This window comes from Labeo rohita, chromosome 24 (assembly GCF_022985175.1).
Source record: "Labeo rohita strain BAU-BD-2019 chromosome 24, IGBB_LRoh.1.0, whole genome shotgun sequence".
Taxonomy (NCBI): domain Eukaryota; kingdom Metazoa; phylum Chordata; class Actinopteri; order Cypriniformes; family Cyprinidae; genus Labeo; species Labeo rohita.
Genome location: NC_066892.1, coordinates 13,927,218 through 13,943,054, shown reverse-complemented (window position 1 = coordinate 13,943,054; position 15,837 = coordinate 13,927,218). Strand labels below are relative to the sequence as shown.

At 34.7% G+C, this 15,837-nt stretch overlaps 1 protein-coding gene across 1 annotated transcript in view; it reads right to left on the bottom strand.

Moving 5' to 3' along the window:
• boc (BOC cell adhesion associated, oncogene regulated) overlaps nucleotides 1-15,837 on the bottom strand; it is a 39,307-nt gene that overhangs the window by 5,083 nt on the left and 18,387 nt on the right. Inside the window, exons 4-18 of the mRNA XM_051098641.1 lie at nucleotides 12,184-12,330; nucleotides 10,476-10,619; nucleotides 10,092-10,385; nucleotides 7,109-7,381; nucleotides 5,335-5,594; nucleotides 5,074-5,239; nucleotides 4,913-4,972; nucleotides 3,989-4,198; nucleotides 2,548-2,726; nucleotides 2,356-2,455; nucleotides 1,911-2,033; nucleotides 1,613-1,795; nucleotides 1,323-1,525; nucleotides 1,127-1,215; nucleotides 618-778 (exon numbers count right to left, since the gene is read on the bottom strand). Coding sequence (XP_050954598.1) covers nucleotides 618-778; nucleotides 1,127-1,215; nucleotides 1,323-1,525; nucleotides 1,613-1,795; nucleotides 1,911-2,033; nucleotides 2,356-2,455; nucleotides 2,548-2,726; nucleotides 3,989-4,198; nucleotides 4,913-4,972; nucleotides 5,074-5,239; nucleotides 5,335-5,594; nucleotides 7,109-7,381; nucleotides 10,092-10,385; nucleotides 10,476-10,619; nucleotides 12,184-12,330 — 2,592 coding nt within the window. The remainder of the gene's footprint in view (nucleotides 1-617; nucleotides 779-1,126; nucleotides 1,216-1,322; nucleotides 1,526-1,612; nucleotides 1,796-1,910; nucleotides 2,034-2,355; nucleotides 2,456-2,547; nucleotides 2,727-3,988; nucleotides 4,199-4,912; nucleotides 4,973-5,073; nucleotides 5,240-5,334; nucleotides 5,595-7,108; nucleotides 7,382-10,091; nucleotides 10,386-10,475; nucleotides 10,620-12,183; nucleotides 12,331-15,837) is intronic.

Below are 15,837 nucleotides of genomic sequence, written 5' to 3'. Positions count from 1 at the left end.
ATGCAATTTATTCCTGTGATTTCAAAGCTGAATTTTTAGCATTACTACTTCAGTCTTCAGTGTCACATGATCCTTCAAAAATCATTCTAATATGCTGATATACTGTTTAAGAAACATCTTTTATCATTACTATTAACATCAATATTTAAAACAGTTGAGTTAATTTTTTTCAGGATTCTTTGATAAATAGAAAGATCCAAAGATCAGCATTTTTGTGAAATAAAAAGCTTTTGTAACATTATATACTATACCATTCAAAAGCTTGTCAGTATACTTTTTATTTTTTATTTTTTGGGAAAGAAATTATAGAAATGAATACTTTTATTTAGCAATTGATCAAAATATGATGATAAAGGCATTAATAACATTACTAAAGATTTTGAAAAAATCAGCTTTGAAATCAAAGCAATAAATTACATTTAAAAATATATACAAATAGAAAGCAGTTATTTGAAATAGTAAAAATATTTCAAACTTTTAGTGTTTATGTTGTACTTTGGATCAAATAATTGTAGGATTGGTGAGCAGAAGAGCCTTTATATTTAAAAAAAAAACATTAAAAATCTTGCTGTTCAAAAACTTTTGACTGGTAGTGTACATGAAGTAAATGAACGCACCGTCAGTGAGCTCCCCTTCCAAGTGAACTTCTTCAGTGAGGGAGTGATCGACCTGCATGGAGTCGGGACTCTGAGATGGCTGTGTTGGGTCCGATAAGCTGAGGACCTGCAAGAGGGAATCATCAGGCAAACAACATCCCTCCTCAGGACAGCCAGGCACCCTAAGAACAAGAAAAAATGGGTTCCAATTACATTTCTGTGTGTCCCTAGAAAATTTAAAGGGATAGTTCACCCAAAAATGAAAATTCTGTCATTAACTACATGTCACATGGAGTATTTTAACAATGTCCTTAATACCTTTCTGGGTCTTGAACGTGTCAGTTGCATTGGGTCAAAAATCTCTCAAATTTCATTACAAATATTTTAATTTGTATTCTGAAAATGAATGAAGGTCATACAGGTTTGGTACGACATGAGGCTGAGTAATTAATGACAGAATTTTCATTTTTGGGTGAACTAGCCCTTTAAATCTCTCAGTATAACACCAATATTTAAAGATGAATTCTTACCCGTTACAGTAATTGTGGATATGTGGTTGCGGACTGGGAAGTTTCTGAGGCAACAATGCATCGCACTCTAACTCATAGCCAGCATCCTCCTAAATGAGAGACAAGAGTTTGTACATCACTGCGATGCAATATCTTCATTCACTGGTTTAAAACAACTACTGTCCAATTCAAGCACCAATCAAAGGTGCAAAATTACCTGGTGTACAGGAAGGCGTTGTGCAGTGTGTTTCCCATTGGGAATATATTCTCCTTTAGGAGCGTATACTGTGTGGGCAGGGGTCAGATGGGGATCTACAGGACAGGGTCGACCAAGAGCCAATCCTTGTAGAGGTACCATGGTGTACTGGCATGGAGAAACTGTAGCTGCCAATGTTGGAAAGCGCATGTCTAAAGTTTGTTCTGAAACAAACAAAATTCAGTTTATGAGCGTCCTCATATCTTATCTTTGGATTTCCAATAAAGATTTGTTTCTAAAACACCACTTACTTTGTTTGGCCCAAACCCTCCAAAGGCAGATTGGGATGAAGGCCACAATGATGAAAACAAACGCTCCGAGAACAACGCCCACAATGAGGTAAGGCAGATCACCAGGCCGGGGAACAGGGTTTCCTGGATGGTCAGGCCTGGCCGACGCTGTCTCAGGAGGTGTGGTCCTCTGGTGAGGGCGAGCTGTAAGTACAAACAGATGTTCACACTTAAGATCTGTGTTGTCAGAAGAGATATTTGTTCTAGATATTTGCTGAGGTGGGGTTCATGATGTGATTAAGAGGAAAAGGATGCAAACCTTTAGTTTCCATGATGACGACGTTTCCGAACTCACTCTCGCCGCCTTCGTTGAAACACTGCATTTTAATGTCGTAAGCCGTTTCAGGCTGTAGGTCGGTGATGGAATGCCAATATCGGTCACCTAGAAAGAGCATCACATAATTACATTTGATATTTCTTCGCCTTTTTCTTCAATGACTTCCAGTTCCCTGCTATAGGAAGAATTACAACGTGCAGTAAATGGTAAAACTGTTTGCACTACAAACCAGTGTGTTCATAATTAAGATAACACATTAAAATAACATGGTAAGACACACCAATTTGCAATATCAAGGAGTAAACGAGCTGTTTTGTACAGCTGAACGCAGATGAGACCGCAAGCCAGACCCATAAAATTTACAAATGGAAAAAAAGGAAAAGGTGTATAGTTGAGGATTAAATAATAAAGGAAGTACAGGACATACCTTCCACCACGTCTTTTTTGTAGTCACTGTCATTGTCGCTATCAGTGGGTCGGTAGAAGATGTAGAAGCCGTAAATGGGAGTGTTATTGACTGGTGTGTACTATAGGAAGAACAGAAATATTTCGTTCAATGCCATTGTGACAACAAACAACTCACATTTCTCGAATCTGAGTTTGACCACGAAATGCTTACCGTCCACTTCAGGATGATTGTGGTCTCATTGATGGCTTCATTGTAGGTTATGTACGGTCCGTCGATGGGACGTCGGTTTGGTGGACCGCTACCGACCACCGTGTACGCTTTAGAGGGAGCGCTTGGTGGACTCGCTCCCAACACGTTAACGGCCAAAACTCTGAACTTGTATGATGTTCCTGTTGAACGAATTCAATGGAAAGAAAAACAAATTCAACTTCTTTGCTTTCCATAATAAATTTGTCAAAGGTTAAGGGATAGTTCACCCAAAAATGAAAATTTTGTCATTATTTCTCACCCTCATATCATTCCAAACACATAAGACATTTCGTTCATCTTCAGAATAAAAATTAAGATATTTTTGATGAAATCCTAGAGCTTTCTGACCCTGCATAGACAGCAATGCAACTAGTGTTTAAGGTCCAGAAAGGTCGTAAGGACATCGATAAAATAGTCTAAACAGTCTAATAGTCTAAATATCAGAAGAGAATAATTGTTGAATAAAGTCGTTATTTTTGTTTTCTTTGTGTACATGAAGTATTCTCGTAGCTTCATAGCATTAAAGGCACAATATGTAAGTTTTCATCGCTAGAAGGCGCATGTTCAAAGCAAACAAAGAAACAAAGGCGTGGTTTGATGACGGCGTGATTTCGTGTGGAATCATGGGAGCTGTAGTCTTCATCCCCACAGCCAATGCAATCCGTCGGGACAAAATCATGTCCATGGATGAGCTAATGTATTAAAGACTTGTTAAGATCACTGTAGTATGAAGCATGGTGGGGCTGAAACGAGGAGGCTGCAGCAATTGCTAATGAAGGACGAGCATGAAACACGGCTTGAAAGCAGCGCTTTTGTTATGCCACAATCAAGCACTTCCGCTTCTTCCGGTCATGTGTATGTGAGGAAAAGACAGCGCTGTTTTATCATACTAGATACATTTGAGTGTGTTGAAAATTGTGTTATAATGTTACTCTGTGCATTCGTCACCTGTCTAGTAAAATGCATAACATATTAAAGTGTCGTTGAGGTTTTCATGTTTTCTACAAAATAAAACTGTAAATTCGAGGGTGTATGACATCATTGGTAGGCGATATAATGACACAGTCTGTTACACTAGTTAAAATTGCTTGTTTCTCTGGATTTAAACATTTGGGATAATGTAAGTACACAACTTAGCATAATTTATAACGATGTTCTAGTGGTTTTTGGATACTTTAATAAAAAATCGTACATATTGTGCCTTTAAGGTTGAACCACTGATGTCACATGGACTTTTTTAACAATGTCCTTACTACCTTTCTGGGCTTTGAACGTGGTAGTTTTATGCAGCTCTCGAATTTCATCAAAAATATCTTAATTTGTGTTCTGAAGATGAACAAAGGTTTTATGGGTTTGGAGCGACATGAGGTTGAGAAATCAGTTGTGTTGATGTAAATCTCACCTTTCTCCAGGTCTGATATCTCGACTGAGAGGCGAGAGGGAGGGATGTTGTTCACAGCCACCTCCCACTCCCCACTGCCTTTTCTCAATTTCTTGTACTCCACGCGGAATGACTGGATGGGGAATCCGCGGTTCCCACGAGGGATCCACGTCACGTAGGCTGAGGTCTCTGTGGCCATGGAGACAGTGGGTCTGTCTGGAGCTTCTGGAGCTGGAAAGACAAATAAAAAGACTGTCAATAAAACAACAAACACTTGCAGTGAGAGTGTGTGTATGCATGCACACTGTACATACACAAACACTAACACTTAACACACTTACTGTCATCTCATCCTTCATTTATGATTGAAAGAAATCAAGAGAACAGTCATGTTAGCATAACTAATAAGAAGAATAGTGTTCATCAGAACTATCAGGGACTGGTAAAACGTGAAAAATAAAATTATACAGTACCAGTCAAAATTTTTTTATGTTTTTAAAGAAGTCTCTTCTGCTCACCAAACCTGCATTTATTTGATTCAAAGTACAGCAAATAAAGTGTGTTGTTTGTATGCTATTCCTGCATTTTTTAAATTAAAGGGTGGTCTGTCTCTGAAGTATTGTGTAAGTATTTTCAGAAAAATTAAGCTTTGAAATCATAGGAATAAATTACATTTCAAAATATAATCAAATAAAAAACTATTATTTTAAATAGTAAAAATATTTCAAAATTTTACTGTTTTTGCTGTACTTTGGATCAAATAAATACAGGCTTGGTGAGCAGAAGAGACTTAAAAAGCTTTAAATATCTTACCGTTCAAAAACTGACTGATAGTGTATATATACAATTTTCAACTGTATTTAATGTGACAGTTTCTGACTGCTGCAGCCATAAATAGATATAATGAACAATATATTATTACCACAGGGGCAAAAGTATACTCACGCGAGAGACGAGGTGGCACCACTGGTGTTTTTGGAGGGCCTATTGGTCCTCCTCTTCGCCCTGCAGACCAACATAAAGAGGCATTTTAATTCAGCACTTCATTTTTAACTGATAAAAAAAATGGCATCAAATGTTATTGAACTTGCTGTATGGCTGCATACATTTGCCTGTTCTAAAAGTCATCATCGCGGGCTGCCCGAGTCCAGCGCAGTTCTTAGCGGCCATCTCCACTTCATAGAGGCTGGCGGGCTGCAGTTTGGTCAGAGTCAGCTTGTGCTGGGAGCCTGAAATAGTGTTAGTGGTCCACTCTCCTGGAGATTCTCCAGCCTGTGAGACCGAAAAGTACACACCATTAATCAGAGGAGTGGATTCACATGACAAACATACTGTTGAGTGAAATAAAGCAGATCACACTGTTGTACCTTTCTGTACTTGACGACATACTCCAGCACAGGCGATCCTCCATCATGACGGGGTTTCCAGGTCAGTTCATAGTAGTCGGCTTTTCCTGTGCGTGGCTGACTCAGGATGACTGGAGCTTCGGCGGGGGAGACTCTGATCTCAGAGCAGTCGAAAGGCAGAACGGCACTGGTGGCCACGGGCTTCAAGGGTGGCTGTTCCCGCAACACCTTATCTGGGCTCATTGGTCGAATCAGGGGAAGCTTACCTGATCGTGAGGGCACTGAAACCAGAGACAGCAAAGCAGAACATATTATTTAAAAAATGTGGAAAACGCTAGTAAAGATTAGAAAGTACACTACGAGTATATGTTTTATACAATGGGCTACAAATTAATAAACTAAATTAAATAAATGTGTAAATTATAAATTAAAAATATTATTTTAAAAAATAATTTTTAAGTTTTAATATTAGTATATTTTTATTAATTTAGTTTCATGAACTTTATTTTATAAATTGTTACCTTTTTTGTTAATTTTAATAGCAAAATAATTAAAAAAATAATAATACTTATTATTATTACTATTATTATTATATTAACAAGTTTTATTATAGTTTTATTTTTTATTATTTTATAATGGTTAAGTATTCTTATTCACTTATTCACACAAAAATAGTAATAATTATAATAGTGATAATAAAATTAATAAATTAATAATAATAACAAAAATAGTATAAAAATTATTTATAATTTTTGTATTTTACAAATTCACTATGATTTTTTCACTTGATTACAAAGTAAAAAATAATAAAATTAAGAAATAAAACGTAATAATAATACCAATTATTATAATACCAATAACGATTATTTTACAAAGTTTTAATATTAGTATATTTATTATTAATTTTATTATACATTTTATTAATTGTTAACTATTTTTTCAATAACAAAGTATTTTAATAACAAAAAATAACAATAAATAATAATACCTATTATTATTATTACTACTATTATTATTATACCATTGTTTCATTATATTTTTTTATTATTTTATAAATGTTACCTATGTTTATTCACTTTTAAATAATAAAATAAAAAATAATAGAATACTACTACTACATCTACTAATAAATAATAATAAAATGTCAATAATTACAAAAATAAAACAAAATTATGTATACTATTTATAATACAAAAAAATGTATAGTATTAGTTTACACTTTGTTACTATGATTTATTCACTTAAGTATAAAAATAATAAAACTAATAATATGATATGATGATAATATTAATTATATAATACAATACTACTAATAAAATGATAGTAGAAATAATAAAGAAGACATAATAATAATAATAATAATAATAATAATTTTACTAAGTTAACATAAGTATATTTTTTAATTAATTTATTATACATTTTATGTAAAATGTATATTAATTTTTAAATTATACTATTTTTATATTATATCATTATTATCAAAATACTAGTTATAATAAAAATACCAATTAAAAAATAATAAATAATACAAATTATTATATTACTGTTATTATTAAACTATTAAGTTTCATTATATTTTTTTTATCATTTTGTTTACTATGTTTATTCACTTTTAATTACAATATAAAAAATACTACTACTACAACTACCAGTAATAGTTAAAATAATAATAATAATAATAATAATAATAATAATAATACAAAGAAACGGACAGTAAAAAAAAAAAAAAAAAAAAAATTAATAGTTAAGACAAATAATATTAATTTTATTAATATTTTTTTACCAAGTATCATACCTATTGGGACAGTGAGGAGTCTTGTAGCTGCCTGTGAGCTGCCCACACCGTTCTCCGCCATGCACTGGTACATGCCATCGTCCTGCGGCCCGACATTGAGCACACGCAACACCTGCGAGGACATCCGATGCCGTGGCGACGGGCTCAGGGGCTGAGCGTTGTGAAGCCACACCACAGTAGGCGCGGGCTTGCCCCTCACCTGACAGCTAAAACGCACCGTGTCGCCCAATGCAACGTCTTGCTGCTGCAGCTCGATACGCACCTGGGGAGGCTCTGAAAGACAAAAGAAGGGAATTTCAGACAGGTGTATGTCAAAACATCAGAACAAATGCTGAATAGCATAACCCAACATGCATGTTGATGGTTTAACAGCACAAAGCATGAGCGCTGTTTGTGATGGCATGCTGCCGCAGAGGAGTCTGGGATAGACTGGGTTCTCTCACCCTCTTCCAAAACTTGATGGTTGGCTGCTAGTGAATCAGCTCGAGCTCATTAGAGCAGCAGCGAGAGCGGCTTAATTAATCACAGCTGCCGTGAGACGAGCCCACAAAAACAACCTCATCAACGTCTCAGAAATTCAATCCTACATACACACTCTTTCTGTTCAGTAAATGTACTGTGGGTTCATCTGGATGCTTATTATCAACTATTTTCTGTCTAGTTCTGATACATGCCATGCTTATTACCTTAAAGCAGCGTTAAATTACTGGAAACTGAAATTGTGCCGTCACACACATAAAATGTTCCACCACTGCCCTCGTTCCTGCTTTTTATACTGGGTATCACTTTAATTTTTTTAGAATTGTGACCCTGGATCACGAAACCAGTCTTAGGTAGCAATAACCAAAAATACATTGCATGGGTCGAAATTATCGATTTTTCTTTTATGCCAAAAATCATTAGGATATTAAATAAAGATCATGTTCCATGAAGATATTTTGTACATTTCCTACCGTAAATATATCAAAACGTATTGATTAGTAATATGCATTGCTAAGAGCTTCATTTGGACAACTTTAAAGGTGATTTTCTTAATATTTAGATTTTTTTTGCACCTTCAGATTCCAGATTTTCAAATAGTTGTATCTCAACCAAATATTGTCCTATGCTAACAACCATACATCAATGCAAAGCTTATTTATTCAGCTTTCAGATTTCAAATTTTAATTAAAAAAAAAAATCAACCCTTACGGCTGGTTTTATGGTCCAGGGTCACAATTTATCATTCTAGTTTAATGTATAAATATAAAGTATAGACATAAAACACTACCATTCAAAAGATTGTAAGATAGTCAGTAAGATATTAAATTAATACCTGTGTTTAGCAAGGATGCATTACATTTATCAAAAGTGACAGTAAAGACATTTATAATAAAACAGATTTTTATATACAATAAATGCTATTTTTTATTTTGTTTATTGATGTTTACTGAGCATCAAATCAGCATTTTATAATGATTTGAAGCGTCACATGACACTGAAGACAAGATTAATGGCTGCTGAAAATGCAGCTTTGTCATCACAATAATGAAATTACATTTAAAAATATTTTAATATTATTATTATTTCTATTAACATAAAAAAACTGTTTAAAATTGTAATAATATTTCAGAATGCCACTGTTTTTACAGATTTTTCGACTTTTGTGAATATATGTATTTCAAGTTCTTTCTCTCAGCTCCAAACTATTGAATGACACTGTATATAAATACTTTGTTTGTTGTTAATTAATGTTTGTTCATTATACATTAGTGTGGTAACACGGTACAATAATGTGTTATTATTAAAAAACTATTTACTGTATTAACTAACATGAACAAACAATGAACAAAACATTTATTACACTATTTATTAATCTTTGTTAATGTTAGTTAAGTGCATTATCTAATGTTAACAAACACAACTTGTGATTTTAATAATGCATTAGTAAATGCTGAAATTAACATTAAGATTTATAAATGCTGTAGAAGTACTGATCATTTTTAGTTCATGTTAACTAATGTAGTTAACTAATGTTAACTAATGAACCTTATTGTAAAGTGTTACTGATAAAATATTAACATTTGAGGTAGTTACCAAATACATGTAATCTGGATTACGTAATCAGATTCCAAAAATTAAGTACTTGTAATTAGATTACACTACATTTTAAAGTACTCATAATCAGACTACAGTTACTTTTTTATTGATTATATGAGTACATATTATTCACATGGCCACATGACATGCAGGTAAACAGATATATTTTAATTTAATTCATTGTTTGCTTTTATTAAACTCACAAACCCTGGTTTGGACAACAAAACCAGTAATAAGGGTCAATTTTTTGACACTGAGATTGAGATCTGAAAGCTATATGTTTGTTAGGATAGGACAATATTTGAAAATCTGGAAACTGAGGGCAAAAAAATCTAAATATTGAGAAAATCGCTTTTAAAGTTGTCCAAATGAAGTTCTTAGCAATGCATATTACTAATCAAAACTTAACTTTTGATATATTTACTCTAGGAAACTTACTAAATATTTTCATGGAACATGATCTTTACTTAATATCCTAATGATTTTTGGCATAAAAGAAAAATCGATCATTTTGACCCATACAATGTATTTTTGGCTATTGCTACAAATATATCCATGGTCCAGGGTCACATATGATGTTTAATGCACTTCATGTTGTTAATAACAATGAATGGAATATATTTTCTTTCTCTCTGTATCTTTATATCAATATGATACAAGATGATCCTATTTAAATCAAAGGTTAGATCAAAAGTAATCTAAAAGTAATCAAAAAGTACTCTGATTACATTACCTAAAATGTGTAATGTAATGGATTATGTTGCTAACTACAATTTTTGTCATGTAATTTGGAACCAGTAACGGATTACAATTTATAAGTAATCTACCAATCTCTGCATATAAACATATGAAACTCCTGCTGCCCCACAGTCTGTGACTCTTTCCCTCCAGCAATCATACTCACCAAACACCTGCACGTCGTACAGCACAGTAGCAGAACCTGCAGAGCCAATGCCGTTATCAGCGTGACACACGTAAGTGCCCGAGTCGCTCTCGCTTACGGCATCAATCAACAAGTTGCTGAGCAAGAAGCGGGTGTTGTTATGATTTCGCAAGTCCAGACCATCCTTAGCCCATGTGACGTGTGGAGTGGGAATGCCGCTGGCCACACACTCAAGCACAAGCCGCTGGCCTTTATTCACCATGATCGACCCAGACGCGGGTGGATAGATGATACGTGCGGCCTCAGATGTTGAACCTAAATGGGATGAGACATTTTAGTTAATTTTATGTCAACAAAAATTAGAAAGTCAGCGTGTGTTTTGTTTTTCTGTTGGTATCCACTTACGTCTTATCCTAAGACGATCAGTAGAGGTGGAGGTTTTTACTTCCTGGGTGACAGGGTTGTAAGCAGCACATTTGTAGGGACCCTCATCGTCCCGTGTAGCATTGGCTATCTGAAGATTTCCTGACGGCATGATCAAGTAGTTCCCTAGAATTGAGAAATGAAGAGAAATGATTGGAATCTTCAGGACAGGGCAGTATAAACAGATTTTTCAACAGAATCTAATTTTAGAATCTGGAACATTTTTTAAATCTAAGCTGTGATCTTCGCCATCATCAAACTGAATACATGAACAGCAAGAGTAACTGCTACAAAGACAATCATGCTAACAGGCAGCGCTTCGTTGAGTGGACAAGACTAGACAACACACAAAGACTTGATGACTCTCAACAAGACGAGAGCTGTCAAACGCTCAAATACCAGAATCAGCTAGTGTGCATTTCAAAAATGGCAGAAATAACTGAAGCAAATCGGAATTGAATTCAGAATTTGTGGATTGTAACAGATCCAATTATGACTGATAAAACAGAGCAGAATGTGAAGAGCATATTTTAAAAAATAGACCTAAGTGTTGGGAAGGTTACTTTGGAAATGTAATAGGTTACAGATTACAAGTTACCCTATTTAAAATGTAATACACAGTGTAATTATTTCAGTTACTTTATTAAAGTAATGTAACTGATTACATTTGATTACTTTTCTACGTTTACTTTGTCATTTAGCAGATGCTTTTTTGCAAAGCAGCTTACAAATGAGGACAATAGAAGCAATCAAACCAACTTTCAAAATTCTTCATCTTTTGAATTAAGATGATAAAAATTTAATTTTAAGCACAGCCAACACAAAATCAGACTTCAGCACCTCTTTTTCTTTCATTTAAAATCATAAGTAATAAAGATTAAATACAAGTATTCAGATGTAACCTTTTTTTAATCATCATTTTCATAAGTAACTGTAATTAAATGACATTTGACATTATGGAAATTAATACTTTTATTTGGCAAGGATGCTTTCTCTATGAACTATTCATTAAAGAAACCTGACAAAATTCTACTCAGCTGTTTTCAACATAATAATAATAATAAGTGTTTTATTAACAGCAAATCAGAATATTAGAATGATTTCTGAAGGATCATGTGAGTAGAGTAATGATGCTAAAAATTCAGCTTTGAAATCACAAGAATAAATTACATTTTAAAATATATTTAAATAGAAATCAGTTATTTTAAATAGTAAAAATATTTCAAAATTGTACTGTTTTTGCTGTACTTTGAATCAAATAAATGCAGGCTTGGTGAGCAAAAGAGACTCCTTTAAAAAACATGAAAAACTTTACTGGTCAAAAACTTTTGACTAATTACCATACAGTTACAGTGAAAAATCTGGATGTGTTATTACTCAGCTAGAAGGAAACATGTCAAAATTACTAATTTGCTCAGCAATAACAGAGAAAACTGACTACAAAAGAAGACCGTCAACATTTGCCATTACAGCACCCCTTGTGGCAAAGATGAGAATGCAAATATTTACATTGCATTGTACCTTGCAATCTGACACGGTTCTTAATGGTTTAAACTTTTCATTATAAATTAATTTACATGACTACCATCCTGCACTCCCTTAAAAGTATGCTGAGGCTCCCTAGTAGGTCCCAGACCCCTGGTTGAGAACAACTGGTATATGTTCAGCCAAAAAAATAAGTAAAACATACCTTTAGATGTCTCCAGCCACTCCTGTTTGACACTGTAGCGGACCTGAGCTTTAGGCTGACTCTCAGGCAGATGGCACTCGATCACTGCTGTGTTCCCTTCATCCACCTCAATTTCCTGCTGGTCATCTGGCTCAAAATCACGCAGCTCTGCACGGAAACACACAAGAATGATCAGTTTTATAACTATATAGCATATATACTAAACCAAGAAAAGCAAAAGAAATCTCAAACGTCCAAGTGTCAGTGAGTATTTGGAAGTTGAAAGCCTCTTTGTATTCCATTCAGGAAACTGAGAAGCTTTAGAGTGCATATGCTTAGGACTTTTACTGGGATATCAAATGGGCAGACACCCAATAGCTCTGAAAAACAGAGACAGAAAGTCTAGCTTCCTTAAGCTCAAGTCAGCCCAGGCTAAAATGAGGTCAAAGGCTAAAGGTCAGCCATCTCTTGAGTTTCAAGGGAGGAAAAGCAGTTTGGATTGCAATAAAATGGAATAACTCCACCTAAGCGAGACTGTGTGTCATTCTGCGAAGGGAATATTTTCCAAAGGCAGACAGGGAAAATTGCACAGCGCTGTCCTGAAAAACCCCTGAACTTAATCAAATATCTCCCCAACTGTTCATTACTCCTCTCACAAATCAAATCGTTTCATTGTTCTCGAGAGTTTAGTTATATTCCTTGGCGTCTGATACGTCTCGAAAGTTATGTACGACAGAGCCAAAAGATCTGTGAGGTAAAGATTTAAAAAAAGCTCTTTGTTAAGTATTCCTGGAACCGAAGACATACAGTGATGGATGAGATGAGCACTTAAATAATCAGCATCTGATAAACTCTTTGACACCAGCTGCATCTGTGCTCTGAAAGCAATCATCGCCTTGGTTTTTGAAGTAAAATGGCTTTTGAAATCATTTCTTGGGAGATGAGAATTCCAGGATATGCGGCTGAGAGCAGGGTGGAGAATGTTTTGGGGGGAGAAAACGATCCATTTGCTAAATCAATCAGGGTCTTTTTACAGCCTACCCCTGCCAGCATCCCCCACCGCCCCACACCTCTCCTAAATTCCTCAGTGCACACCTTTAACCCCCCCTCAGGTGTGCAAGAGGGGAATGAGGGAAGGAAAAAAAGAGGGAAAAAAAATTAATAACATTACACTTTTTAAACAAAAATAACAGTCATATACACTAAGTCTGAAGGCAGTAAGATTTTTCAGCAAGGTCACTTTAAACTATGGAAGCCCATTTCTGCCACTGAATAAAAAATGTAAAAAGGTAATTGCTACTTTTTCATCTCACAATTCGGACTTTTTTCTCGCAACTGCAAGTTCATATCTCGCAATTCTGACTTTTTCTCAGAACTGCGTGATAGTCAGAATTTATATAAACTCGTAAGTCTGAGAAAAAAGTCACAATTGTGAGTTTACACCTTGCGGTTCTGAATATTTGTTGCAATTGTGAGTTTATATTTTGCAAATCTGACTTTATTTCTTGCAATTGTGTGTTTATATTTTGCAATTCTGACTTTATTTCTTGCAATTTTGCTTATATTTTGCAATTCTGACTTTATTTCTTGCAATTGTGAGTTTATATCTTGTAATTCTGACTTTATTTATTGCAATTGTGAGTTTATATCTTGTAATTCTGACTTTATTTCTTGCAGTTATGAGTTTATATCTTGTAATTCTGATTTTATTTCTTGCAATTGTGAGTTTATATCTTGCAATTCTGGCTTTATTTCTTGCAACTGTGTTTACATCTTGCAATTCTGACTATTTTTTGCAATTCTGCCTTTATTTCTTGCAATTGTGAGTTTATATTTTGCAATTCTGCCTTTATTTCTGGCAATTTTGTTTATATTTTGCAATTCTGACTTTATTTCTTGCAATTGTGTGTTTATATTTTGCAATTCTAACTTTATTTCTTGCAAGTTTACATCTTGAAATTCTGAATTTATTTCTCGCAATTGCAAGTTTAAATCCTGCAATTCTGACTTAATCTCGTAATACTGAGAAAAAGTCAGAATGAGTTCACATCTCGCAATTCTGATTTTAGAACTTGCAATTCTGACTTTTTTACTCTGAATTGCGTGATATAAACTCGCAACTGAGCTTATATCGTGCAATTCTGACTTTATATCTCAATTCTGAGGAAGAAAGTCAAAATTACGAGCTCATATCTTTGTAACTCTTTATGAGTTTATAACTCGCAATTGTGAGTTTATATCGTGCAATTCTGAGAAATTCTGAAAAAAAGTCTGAATTATAAGTTCATAACTTTCATAACTTTTAATTCTGACTTTTTTTTCTTGCAATTGTAAGTTTATATCCTGCAATTCTGACTTTATAACTTGTAATTCTGAGTTTATATTACTTTTTTCGTGAGAATTGTAAGAGATCAACTTGCAATTCAAGAAAAAGTCAGAACTGTAAAAGAGTCGAAATTACTTTTTTAAATTTGTATTCAGTGGCAGAAAAGCGCTTCCATATTAAACAGATCAAAAGTGACAGTAAAAACTTTTTTAACACATAAAGTTACAAAAGTTTTCTATTTCAAATAAATCCTTTGAACTGTCTATTAATCAAAGAATTCTAGAAACTGGGTTTTCCCAAAAATATTAAGCAGCACAACCATTTCCAACATTGATAATAATAAGAAATGGTTCTGAGGACCATATCAGCATATTAGAATTATGTCTGTAGAGTCATTAATAGCTGTGGAGGATGTAGACTGAGGCTAGAGTAAAAGGTTGCCAACATAAAAATACTTAATTTCCATCTTTTATACACACAAAGCCAACACATGACATCAAAAGACTTGGAACATAGCATACGAGTCATATGGACTGCATTTAAACTCTTTTACGGTGAAAGAATGAACGAAAGAACAGTGGCAGACTACAAGGAAAAACTGTGAAACAAATGTTTATATGCTTCTAATATGTTTGTATGTGCGTGTAAGGAGGTAAAGGGTGAATGTGTGATTTGTTTGCGTGCGTGCGGTACATTTTGAGTCTCCTGGAGGCCTAGAAAGCAGGGAATGCTGGGAGCCATTCAGGATTAATAGTATTTATAAAATAGATCAGACACGTTTCCAACTCCACTTGGCAATGCTTTCATACATGCTGCATGGTTACTTAGCATTCATCATTTTTATGTCTGGGGCCACAGAGCCGTTGTGTATGAGCGCTCATGTTTATATGATGTTCAAAACTCATAATGAGACGAAGCAGCAACTATTGTGCGGAATATCGCTGGCCAGACTATGCGTAACCCTAAAAGACGACAAAGAAAAACAAGTTCGCCCAAGAGTTTATTGAGAATTAGTTACGCCATGTATTAAAAACATATGTGACGAGGTGTGTGCGAGAGAGGGAAGAAAAGGGAGAGAAAGCGCCAAAGGAATGTTTCTTGGCTGGAAGGACACGGGAGGCTCGCTTGTCTGTGGAGGAATTTAAGAGGAGAGTTTGAAATAATGCTCACGCAGGCAACGGGCCTCCCCGGTGGGAGATGCTTCAGACAGGATTCCTACAAAGACGGATACCAGGGAGAGCCAAGCTCTTTCACAGACCAAAAACAAATGGGCAGAGCTTTGAAATATGGAGACGTGAGACAACTTAAGGCCCGCGATCACACGCAGCGCCCTCCCCCAGGAACCGTCC